Genomic DNA, 25,524 nt, shown 5'->3' on the forward strand with positions numbered 1-25,524 from the left:
ACTGGAAGCTGTGATTGCTGCCAGACTCATTCCTCATTCCCATCTTCATTCATGACCTGTCCTGGAGCTGCTGGAGCCAGTTCCAGGCTGGTGTGGTTTTGGAAGCAGTGGCTGCTCTGCTGGGATGCTGAGCTGTGGGTGTTGGGTGTCTTGTCTGTCAGGAGGAGGTGAGCATTCAGGTTTCATTTACTTGCCACAAAATATTTCTTGTGTTATATAATATATTTTGGTGTGGTTAAACAAGTTCTGTGGCTTTCTGCCCTAGAAATGTTACCTGGCTCTTTTTATTGTTCATTTCAGTTTCTGTTCCTTGATTTTTCTCACATCTCAGGAATCCTGTCTTCCCCTTCTCAGAGTGTATGTGTTTAAAATCCTGTGGCAAACCAAGCCAGCTGCTAATGTGGGAAACACTTGGGGAATACTTTATAACTCACCAGCCAGTTCTGTTATTAAATTATTTCAGTTTTGTTGTTTCTCTTCAGCACATGCTACAGGTCCATAAATTGGTGGCAGAGTTGTGTGGATGCTCTTGTCCTGTGTCTGCCCCTGGTGTGGCTCCTGACAGGAGCTTTTGGCCAACACCTGTAGCAGACTGTGCTGCTGAAACCAGGGGGTGTTTCCTGTGAGCCTCTGCCCACGCCCTCCTGCCCTCAGAGGCCAGGGTGAGGCTTTTGGGCTGCAATCAATGCTTTTTCCACTTTTCCCAGGCTTGGAACTGAGCAAACCTGCTGGCAGAGGCCCTGCTGCAGCCCCACGTGTTGCCCTCTGGCTCTGGCCCTTTGCAGGGTGTGAGGCAGTGGCAGTAGCTGCCCTGTGCATAGCAAATAGGATTTGTTTGTGCCCAGCAGTTCTTGTTGGGCTTGTGATCAGGGGATTTCTCATTTTCAGTTGGGATGATGCTGTTTAACACGATCAACCACTGTTAAACTCTCCCTGCTTTTGCTCAGTGCCTGTTACAAGGAGCAGCCCCCAGCAAATGGTGAACCCTTTGAAATGTTTTGGTGAAATGCTTGACAGTAAGTCAGGCTGGTTTATTTCCCTTCTGTTGTGCTTTCTTTTATTTTTTTTTATTTTTAAAGACTGAATTTTTAGCTTTTCATTTTGGTGGTTGTCACAAGCCCTGCATTATTTAAGTAGCTTGTTTTAGCAGCTTGAAATAAGCCAGAAATTCACCTTGCTCGCAGGCTACCAGCAGACACGTTTGCTGCCCGCAGGCACAAAGTAGGAGTTGATGCTCTTCTGTCAGTGGAGGTGAGCCACAGTGGTGTTCTGTGAGGGGGAGAGGCTAAAACACACTGATTTGATGTTGCTGACATCTCTTTCAAGTTGCTCTTTTTTTTTTTCCCTCCCCCCTGTTCATTTGGGATCTCAGTTCCTACCTCCCCTGCTTTCTGTCTAGTCCTGTTGCCTTGAGCTGCAGCCAGACAAGAGCACTTTGAGCCCAGTCCCATCTTGGGTATGTGGGAGTTCAAGATTTCAAGTGCTGTAAATGAGGGGGGGAAAACACATTACCCTGTGTTGAGAAGGGGGGCTCTCCCCTTGACTGTCAGTTTGAATTCCAGCACCATCTGAAGATGCTCATCACAGCACAAATGTGGGGTGCAGGGAGCAGATTTGAGTTCTGCTCCAGTTCCTGCAGTCCAGAAACGCCTTCATCTATCAGGAGATTAAATATATGCACAGCACCAATGGGGGCTATTTTTAGGTTAAGCTAAAAATACATCATGTGGTGTTTAAAAGGATTTTGAATGGGTTTTGGAAATCCTTGTGTAAGCATTCTGTGTGCTCCTGAGACCTGCTTCACCTCGTGGCAGCTGATCCCTTGCCTCATAGTGGTGGTTGGAAGCAGTGGTTTTGTGGATGATATTTTTGCATGTTTGAGGAGCTTGTCCAGGAAGTCCCTGTGACCTCAGCTGTCAGTGTGAGGTCTTGTCACTTCAGAGAACTGCTCAGCCCAAGTCCCTGGTGGGCTCTGCTTTTCCCAGTAGCTGTTCTGGTGATGTGTTCTTCTCTGAATTCACTGTAGGAAGAACCATCGTGGGGAGGATTTTATTGTCTGCACAGTGGAACAGCTGGGCTGTGCTGGTCAGAGGGTGCTGGGCACTGCCCAGGCTCCCCAGGGAGTGTTCACAGCCCCAAGGCTGCCACAGCTCCAGGAGGATTTGGGACAATGCTCTCAGGCACAGGTGGGATTGTTGGGGTGTGTGTGCAGGGCCAGGAGAGCTGGGCTCTGATCCTTGTGGGATTGTTGGGGTGTCTGTGCAGGGCCAGGAGCTGGGCTCTGATCCTTGTGGGATTGTTGGGGTGTCTGTGCAGGGCCGGGAGCTGGGCTCTGATCCTTGTGGGATTGTTGGGGTGTCTGTGCAGGGCCAGGAGAGCTGGGCTCTGATCCTTGTGGGATTGTTGGGGTGTGTGTGCAGGGCCAGGAGCTGGGCTCCTGATCCTTGTGGGATTTTGGGGTGTCTGTGCAAGGCCAGGGGAGCTGGGCTCTGATCCTTGTGGGATTTTGGGGTGTGTGTGCAGGGCTGGGAGCTGGGCTCTGATCCTTGTGGGATTGTTGGGGTGTGTGTGCAGGGCCAGGAGAGCTGGGCTCTGATCCTTGTGGGATTGTTGGGGTGTGTGTGCAGGGCCAGGAGCTGGGCTCTGATCCTTGTGGGATTGTTGGGGTGTGTGTGCAGGGCCAGGAGAGCTGGGCTCTGATCCTTGTGGGATTGTTGGGGTGTCTGTGCAAGGCCAGGAGCTGGGCTCTGATCCTTGTGGGATTGTTGGGGTGTGTGTGCAAGGCCAGGAGCTGGGCTCTGATCCTTGTGGGATTGTTGGGGTGTGTGTGCAGGGCCAGGAGAGCTGGGCTCTGATCCTTGTGGGTCCCTTCAACTCAGGATATTCTGTGACTGAGTTATGGAGTAATACAGAGGTGAAATTGGGTGGGACCATGTTTTCAGTGTGGTGGGTCCTCCCTGCACAGTCAGTGGGTGTCTTAGAAGACATGATGAGAATTTTGTGTTACCTGTGTACTGCTATAGGGATTCAAGTGTCAAATGCATCTTGATGTGCTGTGGTGCAGGTGGAAGCCTTTTAAGAAAAGAAGAAAAATGAAAAAGTTTGGAAAGTGTTTACCTGACTGCTTTGCTGTTAAAACAACTCGAGTTTCCTGTCCTTGACTGCATTGCAGGAAAGCTGATGGGCATGTTAGAGCCTGCTTACAGGTAGCCTTATTCTTTGCCTATAAATAGGCTCTGAAATCACTGAGGTAGTGTGGAATAGCTTCTTTCCATCTGTCTTCCTTGCTTTTTTATTATTGTTTATGTAGGGCAAGACCCCAGGGTGGCTTTGATCTTGTTACTTCACATTCTTGGCGGCCTGGTGCTGTAAACATGAATAAACTTCTTATTCATGCCACTAGATGGAACTGGCCCATGCTTATGGATATTTGTTTAAACTTCAGCTCTGTATTGAGTATTGACAAAATGAATTGCTAGCTCTTGGTGGAAGCTTGGCTTTCACTCTCAAAGCAGGGCTTTATTAAGATGCTTGGGGTTTTATTCAGTCTATTTTGAAGTAGGAAGAATTGCCAGTTCTTTCCAGCCTTGGCTTTTTTTTTTTGTTGTTGCCTTGACTATGTATTACAGTTAATGCTGTTTATTATATTCCTGCTTTTAAACCATTTTGGTGGTGTGCATACTTTCTTCTATGGAAGTGCAGATAGTTATTTTTATCCCAAATTTAATTTCAGAATATTCCCTGTACCTCTTTCTCACTGCTGAAGGTGGAAGTGTGCAAGTTCCTCTCTACAGGAGCCAGAGTGGCCCATAGAAAATATGACCTTAGTTTTGTGTGTTATCCATCATTCATGGATCTGAACAGCTGGGGCTTAGCCAGCATTGGACAAAGCACCATTTGAGCTATTTGGGAGAAGATTTTTTTGCTTTTTTGGTGGCTGTGCTGAGCATTTGCAGTGTCACCCCCCTGTGAAGCAGCCAGCCCTGCTAATGCACCACGAGTCCCTGGAGGGGAGAAATATCCAAGCCCTCAGCTTTGCTTGGAGCAGATCTGAGCACACACCTGTCCAGCCCCTGATGCTGCAGGGGCTGGTTTGTGGCTCTCACAAATGTCCTTGTCCCTCCCAGGCAGTCTCCCAGTGATCCTCTGCTGGGTTTGCTTGGTGCCCTTGGCCACACTGGGCCTGCCCTGCTTCCATTTCTCCACCTTTTAAATGACAAGAAGTGAATTGATTTTGTTTGCTAAAGGAGTCAGGCAGCTAAGGATGGAAAAGTGCTGTGCAGGGCTGGGTGATTGCTGTGCACAAATAGCAGGGAAAATACAGCTGTGATAATGTGGATGTGACCTTTTACAAAGGCCAGGTTTGCACTTTCAGTGTCCCAGCCGCTACCTGGGATGGTGGAACAGCACTTTGATGCCTCTCTGGCAAATAAAGATTTCTCCTTATAAGCCAGGGAATTAAGAATCAAGTGGAAACACCCACAGGTGTTTTCAAAGCACCATGTGCCCCTGATAACCTTGGAGCTGCCTACTGGAATTAGGATGTGCTACTGAGGCATCAGGACTCAGTTTCATATTTATGGTAATGCTGGTTAGAAAGGCCTCTTGCTGTTCCCTCATCCAATTTCCCTCTCAAAATTGGAGCAGCACCAGATCAAGGATCAGGTAAATGTGGATGTTGGTAGGCAAGCCTTGAAATCTTTGTGCTGGAGGTTTCCTCTGAAGAAGGTTCCCTCAGGCACTAAGCCTGTGCTGCTGGGCTTTTATAAGTGCTAAATTATACATTTTAATTTTTATTATTGTATCTTGTGCATCTGAATTCATTTCTTCATTTTACTGTCCTAGCTGCAAATCCTGTTCCCTGCAGAGGAAGTTAAGTAGAATTACTGAGGGGGAATTTATTCTGCTCTTGTGTACTAGCAAAAAGGATTTTATAGCAGACCCACCATTTTCTTCCAGCTTCTTATGCATCAGTAAATATTTAATAGTACAGATTCCTCTGTGCTGCAATGAGGAGATGAATACTTTCCAATAAAAAAAAAAAAACCTCCTTTCTCCTTTCAGTGATCAAAATGTGCTTGGAGTTTGTGTATATGACAGTGGGAATGGAGAGCTCTAAGCTGACAGAGCATAAAATGGAAACTTCCTGTTTAGTTTGCAGTGATTCCTCTGGCCCCTAATCCTGTTTGGGAGCCTCTGGCCAATTCCTTGTGCCTCTCTGAGAACAGGTGGGGGTAGCAAAGCTCAGCTTCAAAAAGCCAAGTCCTGTGAGGGAACCTGATTCCTGTCATGCTCTCCTTTTGGTGTGAGAGCAGATGGTGTTTCCTGGAATTTGTACCAAACCCTCGCTGTAAATCAGGGAAATCTCTTCTATAGAATAGCAGATGGTGGTAAGGAAGTGTTCTCTGGAATGTTCCTGTGCTGTTTCACAGTGCAGGCACAAACCCCACACTGACACTGCTCTGCCCAGGGTGCAGCTTCCTTCTGCCACACCAGCAATGAGGAGCTGTGGAAATGAGCTTGGAGCATCTCTGGTGGCTCTGAAGTTGTGCCTCACTTGGCAGCACTCGGGGAATTGAGGCTGGGATGGTGCTGCCCTGTTGGCTGCTCCCCTCCAGGCTGTGTGTGACTTCCCTGGCAGAAAGGGGTGACACCATCTGGGGCTGTGAGATGCAGGTGGATGTGGGGCTGCCCTGGGACAGCTCAGGCAAGGGGATTTTGCCCCTCTCACCTGTTGATGGTGGCAGGAGCAGCACTGTGTGGGTTGGTGCATTGGATTTTGGTTGGAAACAAGAGAAGGTCAATATGCTGGGAAAGTTTGAGTCCTGCTTGGGTAGAACTGCATCTCTCCTCCTTTTCTGTGATTGCATGGCTCCTCTAGAGGGACTTCTCTGGCCTATTTGCACTCTTCAGTCCACTGTCTTAACTGTTGGAACACAAAATAACAAACATATCTCCTTTCAGGTCCTGAGAGGGGGGCACAGGAAAATACTCATGTGGAGAGACTGCTGGGAGAGCCAGGAGAACCCCTGGCAGCTAAATCTTGGAAAAAAACCCTCAGGCTGAATCTGAGTTTGCCTGATTCCCTTGTGGTTTTATGTTATCTTCCAGTTCCTCATGTGAGCCTGACTGCCATGCTGGGGCATTGACACTCTGGGGTGCAGCTGTTTAAAATGGCAGAGAGAGGTGGGAATGAAGAAGTGATTAACCTGAACAGCTTCAGCAATCACAGAGGGAAAGGTGAGTACTGATTTGTGCCTGTTCCCAAAACACTCCTGTGAAACTCTGCTGAGCAGCAGGATTCACAGACACTGAACTTGCAGGGAGCTGCTGGAGGTCTGTTCTGTCACATCACACACTATTCTGTTACACTGACTTAGCCACCTACAGAAACTCTTTCAGATTATGCAGGCATGCAAAATATTTGGCTCTTGTGTTTCTCATGTTGTACTGCCTCAGGGATATTCTGACTTCTCGGGAACACTGTGTAGAGGTGTTTCAGCAGAACCAAGGAGGATCCATCCTTCTGAGAACCCCACAGGAGACAGGCTGACCCTAAATTTATGCTCTCACAGGGCTGTGTGCATTGGCACCCATTCTCTCAAGGAGGGAATTTAAAGTGAGGCTTTCTCTGTATGCCTGAAAGGTGATAAATGAACACTCATGCTGAAAAATAAACCAAAACATGTGAGATTTTAGGGAAAGCATAGTTGCATGTTCTCTGTGCAGTACAGAAACCCTCTAATTTTGCCTTGAATCTCTCTGCTGTGTTCCAGCAGCTGTTGAGTAGCATCTATATTCCATTCTTGACAAACCTTGAGGCACAAGGTTGTCATTTCTAGCAGGGTGTCTTTGGCAGCACAGCCACAGGCCTTATCTTGGCCCTGCATAAGGTGCTCCTGCAAAGCCTCTCTTTCAGAAGAGGCTCAGTTGCACAAAGACCCTTATCTCTCTGCTAGATTGCACTGCATTTTAACAAAGAAAATTCAATGTCCCTGAGATACTGAAAGTTCAGGATTTCTCTGCAGAAGTATTCCCTACATGCCTTGTTTGTAATAACTTTTGCAGCAGCTTGATTTGTGCTGGAGTTCAGGGTAGAAGATTCTTTGTGGGTGTCAGTGGCTGTCCCTGCAGTGCTGTTGTGATGAGCTGAAGCTGTGCAGGTGTTTTGCTGGAGGCTGAGGGGTGCAGGAGTGGCTGTTACAATGCCTTGCAGAGGAATTGGTGACCTCTGAATGCTTCTTCCTGCAGTGCAAGTGGGAAAATTGCTTCCTCAGATGTTTCAGTGCTACATGTACCTTGTAATTCCATTTATTTACCTTGAGCCAACAGCTGACTTCAACTTTACTTACTGTTCTGCAGACTGGATAAACCACAGAGATGAAAATCTTATCACAATATCAGATTCCTCAGATGAAGATTTGCCTTTGTTGCTGGAGATGCCAGAAAAGCAGCAGACTGAGGAAGATGATGATGATGACATTGTCATCTTAGCAGAGGTAACTTTACAGCACAGCAGCTACAACAATGAATTCGTGGCCTGTATTGCCAAGTGTTGTGCCAATACCTGATGCATTCCTCTGAGTCCTGCCTGGCTGTAGCAATCTGCTTAGGATGTCTGAAATATCAGTGAAGTGATGGCATTTTGCTGGCCTAATTTAGTCATATTTTGGGCACAGGAGGGGAGAAGCAGACTGTGGAACTGCACTGTGTAGTACAAGTTCCTACTTTTTGAAGGTTGTAGCTCCCATAAAGTTGTCTGTTTGAATCCAGCAAGGTGGAGTGTTTTGCAAGAGGACTTGATCTTCCATAAAATGTTTTCAAACCTTGCTTTGATTTATAGATGTACTCTGTATACTTTATATTCCTCTATACTATTTGCATTCATGTTGGGCTGTTGCAGGCACTGATATTTCTACAGCATTTCATATCTGTCTTATATTAAGAATATATTTCACTTTCCTGTTAAATTAACCAGAAGCACTGAGAAAATGGATTGAAAAGCTGACCTTTCTGCTTTTTAGTTGAAAACAGCAGCAGAGAGCACTCAGGCTCTGTTGCCATACAGCAGTCTGCCTGCCAGAGGCAAGAACAAGGCCAGAGATTAATATTTGGAGCTTTGGTTCCTGCCTGTTTAAATAAATTGGTGAGAACACAAATATGTCATCAGTTAGTTCTTCCTTCCCAGACTATTTTACTGGAAGGGAAGTGAGTACTGAGGTGAGCTTAGGAAATTATTCCAATTTGAAAGTCCTGTGCATCCCCAGTTCTGCTGAAGGTTCCCGTAGCACCTGGGGACAGGCTGGTGACACAGATGTGTGGGTTGCAGTTCTGTGCTTTATTCAGCATCTTGCTGAACAGACTGTTTATCAGTTTCCCATCAGAAGTTTCTTAGATGCAGAAGTGTCTGGAGCAAGGATTCTGACACACAGACAAGAATTCCTCCTTTCTCTTGTTGATGTCCTTTTCAGACCCCAAAGCATCAGCAGCCTCTGCGTGCCAATGTCATCAGACCTGCTGCTCCATGGCAGGGTGCAGACACTGTGGGAGAAGGAGGATCCAAAAGTACTGGGGAGCCTTTGAGCACAGACCTGCAGCATTCAGCTCTGCCCTGTGAGGGAGATGGGAGCAACCTCGTGGTGCAGAGCAATGCTGGACCAAGCAGGGGGGAGAGTGTGGATGTTGCCTTGCAGCAGCCAGGACCATCTAAGCTGAGTGGCCCCAGATCTGAACTTACAGGTAGCCAGGAGCCTGGCCCAATTTTGCTGCCACTGATCAAGGTGCATCCAGAGCCTGCTGATAACACAAAAATCATTAATCTGGAGAATGCAGACCTTCCACCTCAGCAGGAGGAAAGGATGGAAGCTCGGGAATGGCGAGGAAAGAACTTGGAGCCAGAGCAGAAACTTGAAGGAATGGCTGCTAAAACGACCCCGGAGCAGGGGGGGATGCAGGAGCAGGGCCAGCTGGAGCCCCGGCACTTCCCCCCGCAGGAAGAGGAGCCCCGGGCCGTGGCGAACGGCCGCGCTCCTCAGCGGGGGCAGCCAGAGGCAAACCCGGCATCCCTGCAGGCGTACGGAGGGCAGGCTCCAGGGCCCGCCTTCCCCCGGCCCGAGCCGCCCCAGGACGGCATTCCCGGCCCTGCCTCCCCGCAGCCGGCACATCCCCCCGAGGAATCGGCTCAGCCGGCAGGGACCGACAGCAACGAGCAGCCCGGGCCCGCCTTCCCCGCCCAGGGCTCGCAGGAACTCGGCTCGGGGGACGTGCCAGAGCAGGGAGCTGCTGGGCAGGAGCAGGACCTCACTGCACTGCTCATCAGAGAGACAGTAAGTATTCCCAGGGCTCCTCTGCCTCCTGTGTGTGTGATGTTTTCAGACAGGTTTTTCAAGGTGTGTGCTTGAACGCACAGCTGCAAATCCTCTTTGCTTTGGCTGAGATTCAGCCACGCACCAGGTGAGGCGCATGTGATGAGCTGTCCTGGAAAACTTTTGCTTAACATGAAATAATCTGTGTCTGCTCCCTGAAAGACCCTCTTGGATCTGGTCTGGTTTCATCTGGTTCTTTCCTAACCCAACACTGTAGAGCTGGTTTAGAATTGGATATAAAACTAAATGAGTAAACCTGGAACACTAAACAGTGGCAGAGGGATCCAGGGTGGAGTAGAGAAGTTTTAGGGACACTTGGCTGAGAGCCAGGACTGCTTTCAGCTGCCTCTCCTACAGGAGTGTGGTCTGTGCCCACGTTAATGCCACCACGGTGGCCAAGGGTAAGGGCTGCCCTTGCAGTTTGGATTGTCAAGCAGCAGCCCCAAGGAGTAACTGGATAAGCACCACAGGACTTGTGCATGTCAACTCCACATGCTCCATGTGTGAACTTAGCATGAGGGACACTGGCTGTGACAGCAGCCACCAAGGACACTCCTTATCCTTTAGTACATCCAGCAGCTTGGGCAGTATGGTTAATATATGATAAATAAAGCTAAATAAAAATGTGGTGATTCGTGTGTGTGTTGTTTGCACACCTCTCCCCTTGCTTGCTAGGGAGGGCTTGTTGAATATTTTTTCTTGCAAATAGGCTTATTCTTATGTGTTTGTATCTTCTACCACCACCCCATCCCCTCCAAGTCTTCCCACCACATCCCATGACTAATTCTACTTGAGAAAACTGGAGTTGAGGAATATATTTTTTTAAGTAGCAGTCTAACAAAATTCAGTTCTTTCCAAGACCTCATTGCTCAATGCCTTTGAGCTGGGTAAGAGGCTATTCTTGCAGTGTCAGTCCAGTCTTGCAAAGCAAAATACCACATGGTAGCAGTAGCTGTACAGAAACCCCAGAGAGAGCAGCAAACACTGAGAGAGCCTTCACAGAAATGCCACAGAAAAAGGTTTGTTTTCTGTTCTGGTCTCATTGCTGGTGTGTCTGGGTTCATTGGGTGGGTGTACGTGTTGTTGGTTTATTTCCTTTTGTTTTGGAATGTTGTATTTCAGCACATAATCTGGAGCTCCTTGCTGCTCATGCTGAAGGTGAATATTCCCTTGTCTTGGGTTGAAGTGCATTCCTATGGAGCCTGAATCTCTCCTGAGGCCAGATGCCCTTGGCTTTTCACATCCCTGCCCTCACTCTTCCTTTGAGAAAGGGCTGTTAGCAGCCATCCTGTGGAGCAAGGCTGGATGGCTGTCAATGATCTCTTGACCATTTTGCTCTGAGTCTCAGGATTTTGTTGATGAATTACATACAAATCCCTGTCCTGGGTGCTATGTCTGTTACACAGCTTCTCTAAAACCTACATAACCTTTACCTTTTCCTACTGTAGGAAGCAAGATTCCCAGATGTGAAGAAGGAATATATTGAAGAATTAATTCTCATCAAGAACTGTTATGACTTAAATGTGTAAGTATAGAGGCAAGAACCAGAGTGTGTCACACAACTGCAGCACTTCCCCATGTCCCACCTGCCAGGGATGCTGCATTAGAGCATCCAGGCTGGGCCTTCAGCACTGCCTTGCTACTGCCCCAGAGCACAGATTCTTTTTGTTTGTTCTTCTAATTGAGCTGGTTTTAAGTCCTTTCTGTTGTGCTGTAGCTCCTCTGTTTTTAAGATAATTTAGTTAAAGATTCTACCTATAATTTTGTCTTGCCTATTATTAGAGCTCTTGAAAAGAGTGAGTGTCAGGATTAAGGTGTTCAGATGACTGCTATAAAACATAGTATGGAGATGGGTTGGTGAGTTTTGAGTTGGAGGAAATCATTCCCTCCTTCATTTCACTGGTTTTTGGGCTTTTCCAGGTAAGGCTGACACTGGCTTGGAGTCCATTATTTGGTGTCATGATTTTGGCTTTTATCCCATTTACTTGCTCAGGTAGCCGTGGTGCTGTTTGAATTCTCTCACATTGCTTTTTGGGGATAGAACAGAGCAAACACATTTAAGGGCTGGTAGGATTGGCTCTAGAGATCTGATGAGGGACTGATTTTGGTCAAACTAAGCAGAAACCCGGGCAAGAAAATGAAATAAAAGGAGAGGAAAGCTAATGTGAGGACTTGCTTTCCAAATGGCATTAACAGCTCAGGAATACCTTAATGTTAATCATGCTGGAGGTTTCTAGGAGTCAAGTTAGAGTCAAAAGTTAAAAAAAAAAAAGTGATTCCCCTTCCTGCTGAGTTGCATCATCTCCCTGCCCTGCTGGGCAGAGCTGGGGAGTGAAAGATTGCGTGTGCTGGCACCAGCAGCACCCAGGGGAGATGCTTTGAAGTAAATCACTTGTGACTGCTGTCTGATGCTTGGTGGCCTCTCTTTCTCCCTCTGCAACTGTCTCTGCCATCTCCAGCATGTCCAGACTGGTTACTGTGTGATCCAAGAATGAGGAACAGGTGTTGGTTGCCAGAGTGTTCATTTGTGCAAACCCAATGCCCTTTCCAGCTAACTGGGGCACCAATTAAGCAGCATTTAAGTGTGTGAGGCTTAGAATGAGTCACTGGGCCAGAAGTGAGTTAACTGGTGAGGAACTAAGGATGATCCCATCCATTGGGCACAGATTTCCTATTCTGCTGTGCTGTGAAGTTGTGTCTCCCAAGTAAAGCTTCTTGGTTAGAAAGTCAGCAGCCTAGAACTTCTTTCTGGTCCTTCAGAAGTGCTTTCCCTGCAGTGGTGGAGCAGCTTTGGGGTGCCCATATTGGAATATGAATCCCAATATAACCAGTTAGATTGTGCCTGGGTCAGTGTGACCCTCGCTGCTGGGCCAAAGGCAGCACTGTGGTGCTTTACCCCAGAGATGCCTTGGCTGCTGGAGATTGCAGCAGGGCACTGAACAAGTCCAGGCTTGTCAGGACTCCGTTTACCTCAGGAGAGAGAGCTTCTGGCGATGGTGAAGAGAAAAAAGGAGAGGATTCTGCTGGAGGGTTATATCCAGATGTTTATTCCACGGTTACAGAGGTCTGAACCGGGGCAACTGCTCCAACCAGAATGCGGCCGCATGGTCTGATTCACCTTTTAAGCTCGGGGACAGGGGAAGGGGAGGGGACAGGTGAGCCACCAACCAGGTGAAGGGGCAGGGTCTCAAGGGACTAGGGACACCTATCCAATGTCCCCCAGGCCTGAGGGACCAACCACACGACGCCTTGCTGGAATGTTAAACCTGATTGACAGGGCACACTCAGCAAGGGGCGAGGGGGAAGGGAGAAGGGAATATTGGCACACCTGAGGAAGGGACCCGGAAGCTAAAAACACACCACAACATGCCCACACCATGGACTGGGTGCACCTCAGGCTGGATGGTTGTGGTGGGAGTGTAGAAGGCAAGCAGAGCCATTCCTTGGGGCAGCTGGGCTGTGGAAGGTGTACATCTGGCTGCAGGACCCTCCCAGATTGTGTGGAACAAACCTCGGGTTTGTGTCCTGGGGGGATTTAGCGAAGCCTGATGGAATTAAATCCCACTATTGGCTTCTGTCAGTCTTAATGTGTTCCTTCCCTTTTTGCTCCCGAAATCTCTTCTCTCCCTTTGTGTGCCACAGACCCAGGGAGATGAAAAGGTGCTTCCAGGCTTCCCTGTAGGCCAGCTACAGTGCCTGCTCACTGGTGCATTACCCACTTACTGGATGATAAAGATTTCTTCTCCATATTTTTATTCCTTTAACCAAACCATCTTTTGAGTTGTCACTGCAGCTTTTGTGTGAGAACAAATGGGTCAAAGCACTGGTCAGCCTCGCTGGCAGGGTCTTTTTGATCTCCATGGTGTGTCAAGCTGAATCAGGCTTGAAATATAATAACTAAGGGTGAGTGGTTTTGGGCAGGGGTGAGGCTTTTAACCAGCTCTGTGTCCTGTGGTGCAGATATTAATGAACAGTGCCATGAGTGTGGGTGTGCTGTGCAGCAGGACCCACTTAACTAATTGTCACACACTGGAGGTCAACATCCCCCAAAATCCTCAGCGTTGAAGTGGCAACATGCAGGAGATTCAAATGTACCCTGGGTGTGCCCCAGCTGAAACCCTTTCCTTAGAGCCACGATCTGAGCTCCTTGAAGTTTCTGTTTTGTTGGATTAAAACAGTTATATTTTACCAAAGGGATGGCAGGAGGTGGGAGCTGGAAGCTATTAAATGCTCAATGCTAAGATATTTGTTGTTTTCCTTGAAATGATCTTCTTGAAACTTTCAGCTGATGTGAAAGATAAGATGTGGGAGCTCCTCTTAGCAGGGTATCATCTATTCAGCTTTTGTGTGCAGGAGCATTCACACTCAGTCAAAAGCTTCTGGCTCAATATGTCAATACCTGATTAAACCAAAAGAAATGCCCCTGCTTTGAATGTGAAAGCAGAGCTAAAGTAATCGTGCCTTGATAGTGGGTTAATGCTTCAAGCCAGTTCAGATTTCTTAATTAGGGACTGATTTCTGACATCAGGAATATAAATTAGCTGCAATTATGTCTTTGCTGCAGCCTAGCACCTTCTCATTCCAATAGTTCTACAAATGGTAATTGCTTGTCCTGGCTCTTTTCAGAAGGATCTTATCCTGCAGCTGGGGAAACTGAGGAACAGCTGGTGTTACTGGCCCCAGCCAGCACAGCTGCTTGGTGAGGGCTGAGAAAAAGCTGTGGGAGCCTGAACCAGGCTGCCCTTTCAGAAGGGTGTCTGGAGTATTTGTGGTTCTCCACCTATGGGGCATTTGCAAACCCCTTGCTGAGTCTTTTCTGAGCTAAAATATTCAGTTAAACTACACTTACCTGGCAGTTATGGCTGTTTGTGATAGGATCTCAGATGTGCTGCATTTACAGGCTATTAGGCAAATTTTCAGCAATTTTAGTGGCTATTTTCTAAGTGCTGGTCTCACCAGATCAGTTTCTAGTGGAATTTGGGCAATGCTGGTGTGATTGCAAGCTTTGTTACAATGAAACCTGTATTCAGAGTTTGTATTCCACAGAGATATGCATCTTAAACATGATTTTGTCTCTGCTTTAATCATGGAATCACAGAATAGTTTGGGTTGGAAAGGCCATTAAGATCACCTAGTTCCATCCTCTGCTGTGGTCAGGGACACTTTCCACTGAACCAGATTGCTCTGGCTGCTTAAATGTGACGGCAGACTGAGAATGGAGGCTTTGATTCAAGTTTGAATCTGCAATAGTTTGTTGAGGAGGACGTGACTCTTTTATGGGTTTTGTAGGGATTTTTGTGCTGGCTTTTTTCTGTATGTGATTAGTAGCTCATCCATACAAGCTTTATGTATGTAAACTTAATTAATGAAAGACAAACCTTTTTGCTTTTTCTTCTGCAGCCACACAGCTGCTTATTTTTCATTTGATTCTCAGTCATTTTCTTGCAGTTTTCTCTAGTCCAGGACCACCCTTGGTCCTTACATGGCAGGCTTTGACTGTGACCTCATAATTATCCAATACTAAAAACTGGACAAATGAGAAATGAACCTGAGCTCCCCAGCCCTGAAATAACTATCTTTATCTTTTCAGACTTTGTAACTTTCTGCTGGAAAACCCAGATTACCCAAAGAAGGAAGGCAGAGTGGTTTTAAACCCCAGCAGCAGCCTGCTTGCCAGCCAAGATGAGACAAAGGCAAGTGAGAGTATCCCCATCTCGTGCTGCCTCTGGGCAGTCTGTTCAGCCTGAGTGGACCTTGGGGTGTCTGCTTGGATTAGTGTGTGTTTGCAGAGTGCTTGGCTGAGCCTGGCTTTCACTGGAGGCCTCTGGCTATGTGTAAGGCAGCGTTAAATAGCAATAATTAGTTGCTTGCAAGATGGCTTCCCAGCCTTTCCTGTTTGGCTGTGCCAGAGCTGCACAGTGGCTGCTCCTCTGCCTCCAGCAAGCCCCTCTGCCCTGCCTGCCTGTCACTGCCCCAGCTCAAGTGTTCATTTTGATAACTGAGACAAGAATTCCACAATCATTCTGTCATTCATCATGAAGTAGCCTTGGCCCTTGGGTCTCTCTTGTGAGGCCTTTAAGCATTGCTTTGCAGCCTCCTAACTGAAAATCTCCCTACAGAAGCTTGATTTTGTGCTTTAAAACATCCATTTAACAAGAAATTCTCTCTGAGCTACGCTCTGAGGGTTTTGTGTGGCCTGGGAGAGATGTTGAATACCTCTTTCTACTCTTGGAAGCATCTCTCTACCTTGAGCTGATAAAGTTGTTCACTCTTCATCGTGAGCAATTTTCTAAATATTTCTCCTTGCTGTTTCAGGCAGTCACACACCATGGTTTTAAACAACATTTTACCTTGTGCAGGTCACCTGCAGAGGTGCCTGGGCCAGTAGGCTTTGCACCCACACTGTGCTAAGGTGCTCAGAGATTTTGGCTGGTCTTGCAGAATGCCCTGATCACTGAGAGCCATCTGTGACATTCCTGTGTGTATTTACAGCAACCTTTCCATCTTTTTCATTTTCTCCCTAGGTGCCTAAAGTGGACTACTTTGACTTTTCCAAACTCGCCCCCCTTGACCAGCGGTGCTTTTTCCAGGCAGCTGATCTCCTCATGGCAGACTTCAAAATGCTGAGCAGCCAGGACATCAAGTGGGCCCTGCATGAGCTCAAGGGGCACTATGCAATCACACGAAAGGTGCTCCAGTTCAGTTCTGTTTTCTTCCCTGGGCTTATCTCCCATGTCTGCAGAGAGCACTGTGATGGCTTTGGCCTTACTCTGCCATCTGCTGCTGTGTGGTTATGGGTTTTATAATAATCTTCCTTTCCTTTTAAGAAGTTTTAATCCATTTAGTAGAGATTTTCAAAATTTATTGACCAGACAGAATGCTGCAGGAAGTTTTTACTTTCCCTAATAGGAGAGCTGGGGAAACATCAGCTGGCTCATGGTGGGTGATGCATTAAACTGGGAAGTGTTCCTGTGTGTCTCCACTGAAGTGCAGTATAATTGCCAATAAAACCCTGGCATTTAGTTAAATCTAAAACATTTAGCTGCTGCTGCTGGTTAACTGGCTTCATGGAATTAAGAAGCAGCCTGAGTATCACTGTCCTGTTTTGTCTTGTGACTTGTGGCATGAGTCCTGTATTCCTTATAAAAGAATTTCACTGTCTTGGAGATGCAAAGACATTTGTTTGAAGTATCAGCAAACTGAATGTCAGTGTGGGTTCAAGTTTTTACTTAGATCTGCTCCTCTGATATGCCCTTGCTTGAGCTTGTTTCCCTACTGTTCCAGGACTTAACTAAAACAAAACTTGTTGTCTGTTCTCTTGATTGATTGAGCACTGAGTATTTGAACCTCACCTTTTTAAACAAGAAGCCAAACCCAGCAAAAAAAAAGAAGCCAAACCAGCTCTGTTTAATACAGCTGGTGCCCACTTTGATATTAACAGCTGAGCTGTTATGAAGTATCATTCACCTGCTTTGTTTTTATGGAATAATTACTTTGAGTATATAAAGCAACGAGGTGAGCAGATGAAAGATGAATATTTGCCTCTCTCTGGAGTTTCCTAGTTTTGGATCAGTCCTATGCCCATGTTTGTACTGTGCTTCAGCTTGAATGAAGTGCTCCTGCTTTCTTCCAGGCCCAGGATTTAAGGCTGTGTGTTGTTTTCTAGGCCTTTTCAGATGCTATCAAAAAGTGGCAGGAGCTGTCTCCCGAAACCAGCGGGAAACGAAAAAGGAGGAAAGAAATGAATCAATATTCCTATATAGACTTCAAATTTGAGCAAGGTAAATGCCAAGCTCTGTGTATTGTGCTCTCTGCATCATTATTGTAAGCAGAACTGGCTTGCAGCTGAAAGCAGCTCTTGAAAGGGGATGTGGTCCCAAAAGAGCTGAGTTTCTGTCAGTGGGATCTGTTTTGGAGATGCTCCTCATTAGCACCTCTGCTTGGTAAAGTGCTGTGTGAGCTGCTGAAAGTCTGCAGCTGGTGGTATATGCAGGAAGAAGGATTTAAGCTTTGTTCTGGCTGCTTTATCCCTTCTTATTGAGCCTTTAACTGTGCTTCAGGGGATGTGAAGATTGAGAAGCGCATGTTCTTCCTGGAGAACAAGAGAAGGCACTGGAGGAGCTATGACAGGCTGTCCCTTCTCCCCCCAGTGCTGCTGGAGCAGGAGTTCTATGAGCAGAAAGTCAAAGAGATGGCAGAGGTGAGTGACAGGAGCTGCTTTGATCATGTGCCAGTCTTCAACAACTGCTGAAGTTTTGGCCCTAAACATGAAAAATCTGTCTCTTACAGAAACTCAAACACTGAACCAAGTATTGAATAACTATGTTTTCCCCTTCCCTACCTGTTACACACATGTCTCTTTGAAAGAAACTCCATTATAAAGGAAAGAAGCCAAGCACAGAATTTCATATTTACTTAAATATGCAGCTGCTGCTTGTGCAAACACCATTCTGGAGTGGGGGCTGAAGTGGTGAAAACTCTACTAATTAACTCTTTCCTCTAATTGTTAGCAGGCTTCTGTGCTGCTTTAGGGCTTGTAATTGCAGCTCAGTGTTGGTGCCAGGCCCAAGGCAGTGTCCACTCACTGTGCCCTCCCCAGGCTGGCAGTCCTGTGGCTCCAGAAGGGTTTCTCCTGTGCTGAGAACTGGGTGTTTTGAAGCAGAACCTGCAACCCCCACTGCTGTGTTGTCTTCCTCTCCTAGGCTGAGGAAGGAGTGAACTCTGAGCTCTGCACCCACAGTCCTTTCTAAAGTAGCTCCTTAAAGATCCTTGTCTCTCAGGCAGATGGATAAGGTCTCCTTTGAAACAAAAAGCTCATGTTCTCTGGGGGGCCCATTGCGTGAGATCATCTCTGCCCATGGAAACCTGAACCCTACAAGACAGAATTTGCTTCTTTGTTCTTGCTGCCTTTGCTTCTCCCATCTGTTTTAGCTGAATCATAAATAGCTTAATGGATTGGAGGGATGGGCTGAGTGATGTTACAAGCAGACAGCGAGCCTTTTATGGTGGTTTGTGAGTCCTGAGATAATGTAAATGAGTGGAGAGTTTGGAAAATTGCTTTATCTAGTCTGTAAATACAGATGCACATGTCTCTTGCAGCATGCAGACTTCCTCCTGGCTCTGCAGATGAACGAGGAGCAGTATCAGAAGGTCAGTATCCATAATGTTATAAGTTGAATTAATTCAGCTTGTGCACAGACAGTGCAGTTCTTCCTTCACAGATACTTTTAGCTCTGGAATGGAGCTTTTCTGAAGCTGCATTTTCACTGTGCTGCTTTTGCTGAGCTGGCAAAACCTGTGTAATGTTTGTTGGCTGGCTTTTAGGAAAGGTAGACAGGAGCTGAGGCCAGCAAGACAGTATTGATGCATGTAATGGTCTGTAGTAATTCAGCTTGTATCTTCACTGCTCAGAACAAACATTGCAACAGAATAGCATCAGGTTTGCTCTCATTCTTGCCATTATGGCTGTTTCAAACAGATCCATTGTTGTTGGAGCTTGGCCAGTGAGAAGACCTTCCTTGTTTGCAGAAGGAATTATTTAAAAACCTGAAAATCAGATCTTCTGCTTCAGAGAAAATGTAGATAACAGTTCAGCAGCTGTGCATTACATTTTGGTTTCAATGTTCATTTTCCTTTCAAACTTTGGAAAAGTGGGCTATACTTATACTTTCTAGCAGTGGCAAACTTCTCCACCCCCACAGCTAAGAGGCCAAGGCAGGGTCTGCCCAGGCAGATGGTAAATGTTCCTTTAGAGGGTAACAGATCTGAACCTTGGTTTTCCCCATGAGAGTAGAGTGGTGTGCACACTCAGGCTGCTTCCCTGTGACTGCAGCTTCCCAAACCCAAAATGCTGCTCTGCCTGTGAGCTAAGAATTATTAATCACTGCATGCTCTCTAGCTCTTTGGAACCTGTCAAGTAGGACATGTAACCACAAAATGACTTAAAACTGAGTTTCTGGTTGCAGTTATGGAATTTGGACCACTAAATAGGATATCTGATGGAATGGTGTATATCTGCAGCTTTTTTTAGCATTGGTGCTGGCAGTTTTTTCTGCCTTGCAGTTGTGTGTGTGTTGCTGTAGCTGTTGATGTTTTGGTGCTGGTTCCTCTGGTGGCTGCAGGACGGGCAGATGATCGAGTGCCGCTGCTGCTACGGGGAGTTTGCCTTCGAGGAGCTGACTCAGTGTGCAGATGGTCACTTGTTCTGCAAGGAGTGCCTAATTAAATATGCTCAGGAGGCAGTTTTTGGCTCTGGGAAGGTAAGGATTTCACAACTGCACAAGGGGGAAATGGGTAATTGCTGTTGGGAGATGACATTGCTGTTTGTGTAGTGTTGTTACTTAAAACAGATGTAACTGCACTTCCCAGGAAATACTTGAATAGAATGGTGTCCTGAGATCCAAGTCAGTCTTGCCATCAAGTGAAGCCAACAACTTCACAATGTGATCTTTGCACAGGATTTCAGGGTTACTAACATCTTTTTTTTTTTTTTCTCTATGCTTAGCAATTTGATTGTTAGGAAAACTTTATACAGCAGTCATAGTAAAACAATAACTTGTTTGGCTTTTATTTTGTACTAAATAAACCAGTGGTATCTGCACAGAGAACAATTATCTGTGACTTGGCCTGTCTCCTTCTACCTAAAAGTGTTTGTCCTTCATAATATCACTGTGATCCCAACTTAATTGGGGGGTTAGTTCCTCTATGGTACTACTAACCTCCTTGGTCTCTGATTTAGCTAGCAATTATCCTGGTACTTAGCTGAGTTATAAACAAGTCATTAACCTGCTCTGAAGTGTGTCTGCTCCTTTGCCTCAGGATATGATGCTCAAACTGTGGGATGCTGTTGTACTCTGGGATCCATTTCATGTAAATGTATAAACTGGCAGCTATATTTCATATGACTTTATTGAAAAGAATGTAGTGTGTGAGTGTTGGTTCTCAGCAGAGACTGAACAATAATAGCAGGCTGATAAATGGTCTCAGTGAACTTGGAATGAATTGTGATCCTAGCTGGCAACAGCATCTTCCTGCCCAGTGCTTGTTTGAGGCCTGATTTGTTTAATTAGGCTTGTTCTTTCCGTGGTGAGGCCATTCTCTGGCAGTCAGGTGGATTTAGATGAGATATTGAGAAAAAATTTTTGTTATGGGGCACTGGCACAGGTTACCCAGAGAAGTTGCAGATGCTCCATCACTGGAAGTGTTCAAGCCCAAGCTGGACAGGGCTTGGAGCAAGCTGGGAGCTGTCCCTGTCCATGACAGGGGTTTAGAACTGGATGATTTTTAAAGTCCCAAAACCCAAATCATTCTGAGATCTGCTGACTTCAGCCCTTGCTCTGTCTGAGCAAGGCTCTGTGATTTGCTTGGAAATGTTCTGGGTCCTGAGTTGCTCTTTGCTAATGTCATACTGAACCTGAGCCCTCTTTCCAACCGCAGTCAGAGCTGAGCTGCATGGAAGGCAGCTGCACGTGCTCCTTCCCCACCAGTGAGCTGGAGAAGGTGCTCCCAGAGAACATCCTCTGCAAGTACTACGAGCGCAAGGCCGAGGAGGAGGTGGCTGCTGCCTGTGCAGATGAGCTCGTCAGGTGAGTGTCCCACAGAGAGTGCTGCACTTGCTGCTGTGCAAAATTGTTCCCTGGAACTCTACTTTTGTGCTGACTCTGAGATAGGTAGCTTTTAAAGAGCTGGATTATAAATTCAGTCTTCTGCCTTCCCAGGTCTGTTTTTATTCTGCCTTTGACTAGGAGCAGATTAAAATTCAATAGACTTGTCTCCCCCAAGACTTGCTTGCCAGCTCTGTGCTGATCCACTAAATTACATGGTCAAAAGCAGTGCTGAGCATATAATATTTTGATTGCAAACGGGGAAGTGATTGAAGAAATATGAGCAAAAAGGCAATAGTCAGCACATCCTGGCAACAGGCAATGGGTTGGCAGCCTTAGCAACTTCCATGCAGCTATTTGACTAAATCAGCTTTCAGCAAAGCTATGTTTGGCACTCTGCATTAATGGCATCTTGTTTTGGGCTACAGGTGTCCCTTCTGTAACTTCCCAGCTCTGCTGGACAGCGATGTGAAGCGGTTCAGCTGCCCCAATCCCCGCTGCAGAAAGGTAATTGGGGCTTGCTTCACATTTGGTTTCTTCTGAAGTGTTGGACAGGAGTGCTGGGAGGACAACTCACCCTTCCTAGTACAGCAGTATCTCATGTGACTGCATAGGGCAGCAAAGCATTTGCTGGATCCTACTGATCTTCTCTAAAACTGGGTGCCTGGACAGGTGAATTTCAGGGCACCGTTGATAGAGGAGGAGTCCTGTGTTTTCTTTGAAGGTATTGGCTAAAAAAGCCTAATAGTTAAATTCTGTTGTTTGGAGAAGTTGAAGTTGCCAGCACTGAATTCTCATGTGAAAATTGAACTTACTTTGGGGGAGAAAGCTGTTATGAAATATACTCAATTCCATTTTAGATCCTGATCTCCAGATAGGTTTTGTTATCATCTGCCCTTCACAATGGGGAAAGCAATGTCCTGGTGTTGGGACAGGGAGGTTTGCTAGGCACTAGGTGGCAATGTTGATTCATGTTTAAATCTCAGGTTTTTTCTAACTGTTTTTGCAAAAGCTGAGCTGTTTTCAAAATGTACAAATGTCAGCACTAAAAAACAGAATTTAGGTTTGAAAAACATGAACCCTTCAATGGGAAAAATGAATTGAAGTCGCTTTTTCCCTAAAATGTGTAATGCAGCAGAGTGATCATGTAAGAGGGATCAGTGCTGAAATGTTCCTTTCCTACTGCTTCACTGTTTCATTTCCTTCCTAGTGTACTGCCTGTTCCCCCCCTCCCTGGGGTTACAGCATTCCAGTGGGCTGGATTTCTGGTTTCCTGGACAGCTTGTGTTGATTCATTAGCTGAAAATCTGCTGAGTGGCTTTGTGCTCTTCTTAGAAGTCTTTAACGACTTCAGGATTTGAAGTCGAGGGTGAGGAATTTGGATGGCAGGATGTGGTGTCTCAGCATCAGCTGCAGTGGTTCTTCATATTCCTGCTATCTCCTCTCTCTCCAGAATGAAGAATTTCAGTTAATGCTCTTGCTTGCAGGAAATGGTTGCCCTAAGGGAGGAAAGGGCTAATCTAGGGAACTCCACAGAGCTTGGAGAGGATGCACTTTGCTTTGCTAGCAGTGCCTCTGGTGATGACTGATCCTGGAAGGAGTCCCTCTCTGGTTGGAAGGACTGCACTCACATAGCTGAACCTAAAGCAAGGGGAAGGTCAAAATGTGTCTCTCCCAAAATCTCTGAGTGCTTTGAGGGTGGGGAGAGGAGGACCAGATGGTGGACCTGTTGTATCCCTGTGCTCCATCACCTGGATCCTTCATCTGGCTTTGGGAGTTTGTGTTGATGCCCTCGGGGTCTCCATTAAATCTTGCAGGGAGGTTCATTCATATTTGGGCCAGCTATGGATATGCTGTAAAGCAAGTGATGTGAACCAGCTGCAAGCCCTCTGTGTCTGTGTGCTGGGCTCAACAGTAAGAGCTCTACACATAGCCAGGTCACTGCCTGTGCATCTCACCTGTAGTTCCACTCATGTGCACCTTACAGGGGCCACAATGTGGCTAATGGTAACTTGAGCAATGGGCAGAGCTGCCCTGCCCCTGTGAGTGCCCAGCTGCACAGGGAGCCTGCAGATGAGCTGGCACCATGTGCCAGGGCCACTGTGGCTCCAGCTGTGTGGCATTAAGTTTGGCTCCTGGTCAGTGACCAGGGCTTGGATCTTAATATGACAAACAGCAGGGTGGAGGAAAAGCTTAGTTAGCCAAGGAAAAAGATCAGTTCTCTCTGAGCCACCCTACAGTGTGTTCTGTGTGTGTGCAGTCTGAGCTGGTGCTGGGGCAGAGGCAGCTTTCACTCAGATTTGGCTGAGTATTGAGGTTTTGCTGAGGGCACATGGAGCCAGGCTTCCTGGTGACAGCAGGGTTTTCCAGGCCTCCATCTTGGAGGGATCCCTGCATGGAAGCAGTGCTCAAATTTCTCATCTCTAAGGATGCACATTCCTCCTCCCAGCACTACAGAGCAACCCAAAACTGGCAGCTGTGGTAAAACAAGGAAAGGCACATGTTGCTGGCTGAGTTGTGCAGCACTGGGAGGTGAGGGTGCACTTCTGCATGGTGGGGGAAGTGCTGTTTTCCCCCAGAAAAGGAAGTCCATCCTCTGTGCTCAGCCTCCCTCCTCCCAGGACCCCACACTGCTGAAGACAAGGCTTTTGTTCCCAGCTGCTGCCGGCCCTGGCGCCGTGTTGTGGGAGAGGGAGATGCTTTCCCTTCTTTGCAGTCTCAGCACAAAGCACTGCAGGGCTTTCAGCCAGCAAGAGATGGGAGCTGAAAGCTGCCGTTGCCATGGAAATAATGCATGCACGGAGCAGCAGAGAGCTTGAAACCCCCAGCACTCCTTTCAGAGCCAGGCCACATTGCAGGGACTTGCATTTCCAAGAGTTTTTCTTAAAACTCTTTTTCACAGCATGGAATTTTTATTGCTTTATGGTCCCCAGTTGTCTGGGTCAGTGCTGAGATGATGGCATGTGGCTGCATGGTGTGGGATGGCATTGTCCTTGGCTTGGGCAGCTGCCATTCCTGTGCATCCACAGTGGGTTTGGGGACTGCCTTGAGCATTGATGTGCCTATCTCAGATGGATAAAATTTCTGCTCTTTCATCTTCAGCTTAGGCTCTCTGGCCACCAGCAATCCTCATGTTGTTTTAATTAGCAGGACTGAGACTTTGTGTTTTAGGGCACGCCTTATTGAGCTGTTCCGTGTCTCGGGATTGATTTGGAGGTGCTGCCTAAGAACAGATGCACCCAGCTGCTTTTAGCCTTCATTTTCTGCTGGAAGTGGGACAGGTTTGAACTTGCACAGAGCTCTGCCTGAACACAGCCTCTCTTAGCAGGGCACCACCAGCACCCGTAATGAGCGTGAGTGGTGCTGTGGGGTTTGCGTGGCTCTGAGAGGAGGGGGCTTGCTGAAATAAATTACTGCTTGATCAACAAGACCTAAATTTGCAGAGGGAGGTGAGGGGGATCCTGTGACACTGTGATCTCTGTACCTGGTACAGCAAGGCACATGCAGCTGCTTGTGGTTCAGAGGTGGGTAACACTGCTTAGGAGTGTTTTATGGAGTGCAGGGGGAACTGTTTGTGTAATCCAGCACCCAGCAGCAGGGGATGTGTTCAGGATGACACAGCTGTCCAAGGATGTCATCCAACACATACCACAGGGCCCATTACTGCTGTGCTAAAGGCTGGGCCATGCTGCCCAGAGTGCCCTGCCCGACTCCAGATGTGCTGTGGATTTAGGCTTAAACTGTATCAGGATTTGTAGCTGGCAGGGTGCATGTGCAACATGGAAAAAAAGATTGTCCTGGTTGGAGAAATTGAGCTTGAGAATGCCTCAGAGTAGGATATACATATGGAGAATTACTTAATTCTCCTTGTTTTGCAACATGTTTTCCCAGCTGTTGAAGTCTGCTGTCTCATTCAGCTTCCTGACAGCAGCACAAACATTTTGAAAGTCCCGTGGCCCCATCTCATTCTCTGTTCAGACATTCTTATTGCTATTATCCGTATGTTTTTCCTTGGGCCTGTTTCTTTGGATTTGATTGTTACTTGGAGCTTAGCCCCACAGCTTTAGTACAGAGCAGAGCCGAAGGTGGCATTTGCTGTGGCAGACCCCTTGCTAATTTCTTCTTGGTGGCAATGATCTTAAGTCCCAGCTCCTGTTTAAATTCCCATCCTCCTGTGTCTCCTAACAAAATTTGCTGGGACAAGGAAGAGAAGGAAGTGTGGTGAGGATGACCTTGTGACAGAATGGTTTGGGTTGAAAGAACCCTTAAACACCATTCATTTTCACCCCCCCCCCACCATGGGCAGGGACATTTTCCACTAGACCTGGTTGCTTAGGGCTCTGTCTTGGCTGTGAACACTTCCAGGGATAGGGCTTGGGAATGGAGCACTCATGCCTGGGTCTGCTTGGATCTGGAGACCTGTCTCCCACATGTCCATGTCAGCAGAATTCTCTAAGCCATCTCCTCATGGCTCTGCATCCTTGACACCTCCTGCTCTGGATCTCTCCGCTGCGCCCTTTTTAAACTCGCAGCGCGCATGGGAACTCTCTGGGTGC

The 25,524-nt window shown here is 47.0% G+C and overlaps 1 protein-coding gene across 2 annotated transcripts in view; it reads left to right on the top strand.

Annotated features, from left to right (window-relative positions):
- The window catches only part of RNF216 (ring finger protein 216), an 81,009-nt gene that overhangs the window by 9,284 nt on the left and 46,201 nt on the right, over positions 1 to 25,524 (top strand). The window contains exons 3-14 of one of the 2 annotated variants that reach the window (XM_074552800.1): positions 6,112 to 6,240; positions 7,405 to 7,499; positions 8,472 to 9,326; positions 10,814 to 10,890; positions 14,956 to 15,058; positions 15,890 to 16,054; positions 17,032 to 17,146; positions 17,426 to 17,565; positions 18,465 to 18,515; positions 19,487 to 19,624; positions 20,802 to 20,950; positions 21,397 to 21,475. In XM_074552800.1, the coding sequence (XP_074408901.1) occupies positions 6,174 to 6,240; positions 7,405 to 7,499; positions 8,472 to 9,326; positions 10,814 to 10,890; positions 14,956 to 15,058; positions 15,890 to 16,054; positions 17,032 to 17,146; positions 17,426 to 17,565; positions 18,465 to 18,515; positions 19,487 to 19,624; positions 20,802 to 20,950; positions 21,397 to 21,475 (2,034 nt within the window). In that variant the 5' untranslated portion in view covers positions 6,112 to 6,173. Of the gene's footprint in view, positions 1 to 6,111; positions 6,241 to 7,362; positions 7,500 to 8,471; positions 9,327 to 10,813; positions 10,891 to 14,955; positions 15,059 to 15,889; positions 16,055 to 17,031; positions 17,147 to 17,425; positions 17,566 to 18,464; positions 18,516 to 19,486; positions 19,625 to 20,801; positions 20,951 to 21,396; positions 21,476 to 25,524 lie in introns of both variants that reach the window. The other variant, XM_074552799.1, reaches the window with a different exon arrangement.

The sequence above is a fragment of the Zonotrichia albicollis genome, chromosome 16 (assembly GCF_047830755.1).
Source record: "Zonotrichia albicollis isolate bZonAlb1 chromosome 16, bZonAlb1.hap1, whole genome shotgun sequence".
Classification (NCBI taxonomy): domain Eukaryota; kingdom Metazoa; phylum Chordata; class Aves; order Passeriformes; family Passerellidae; genus Zonotrichia; species Zonotrichia albicollis.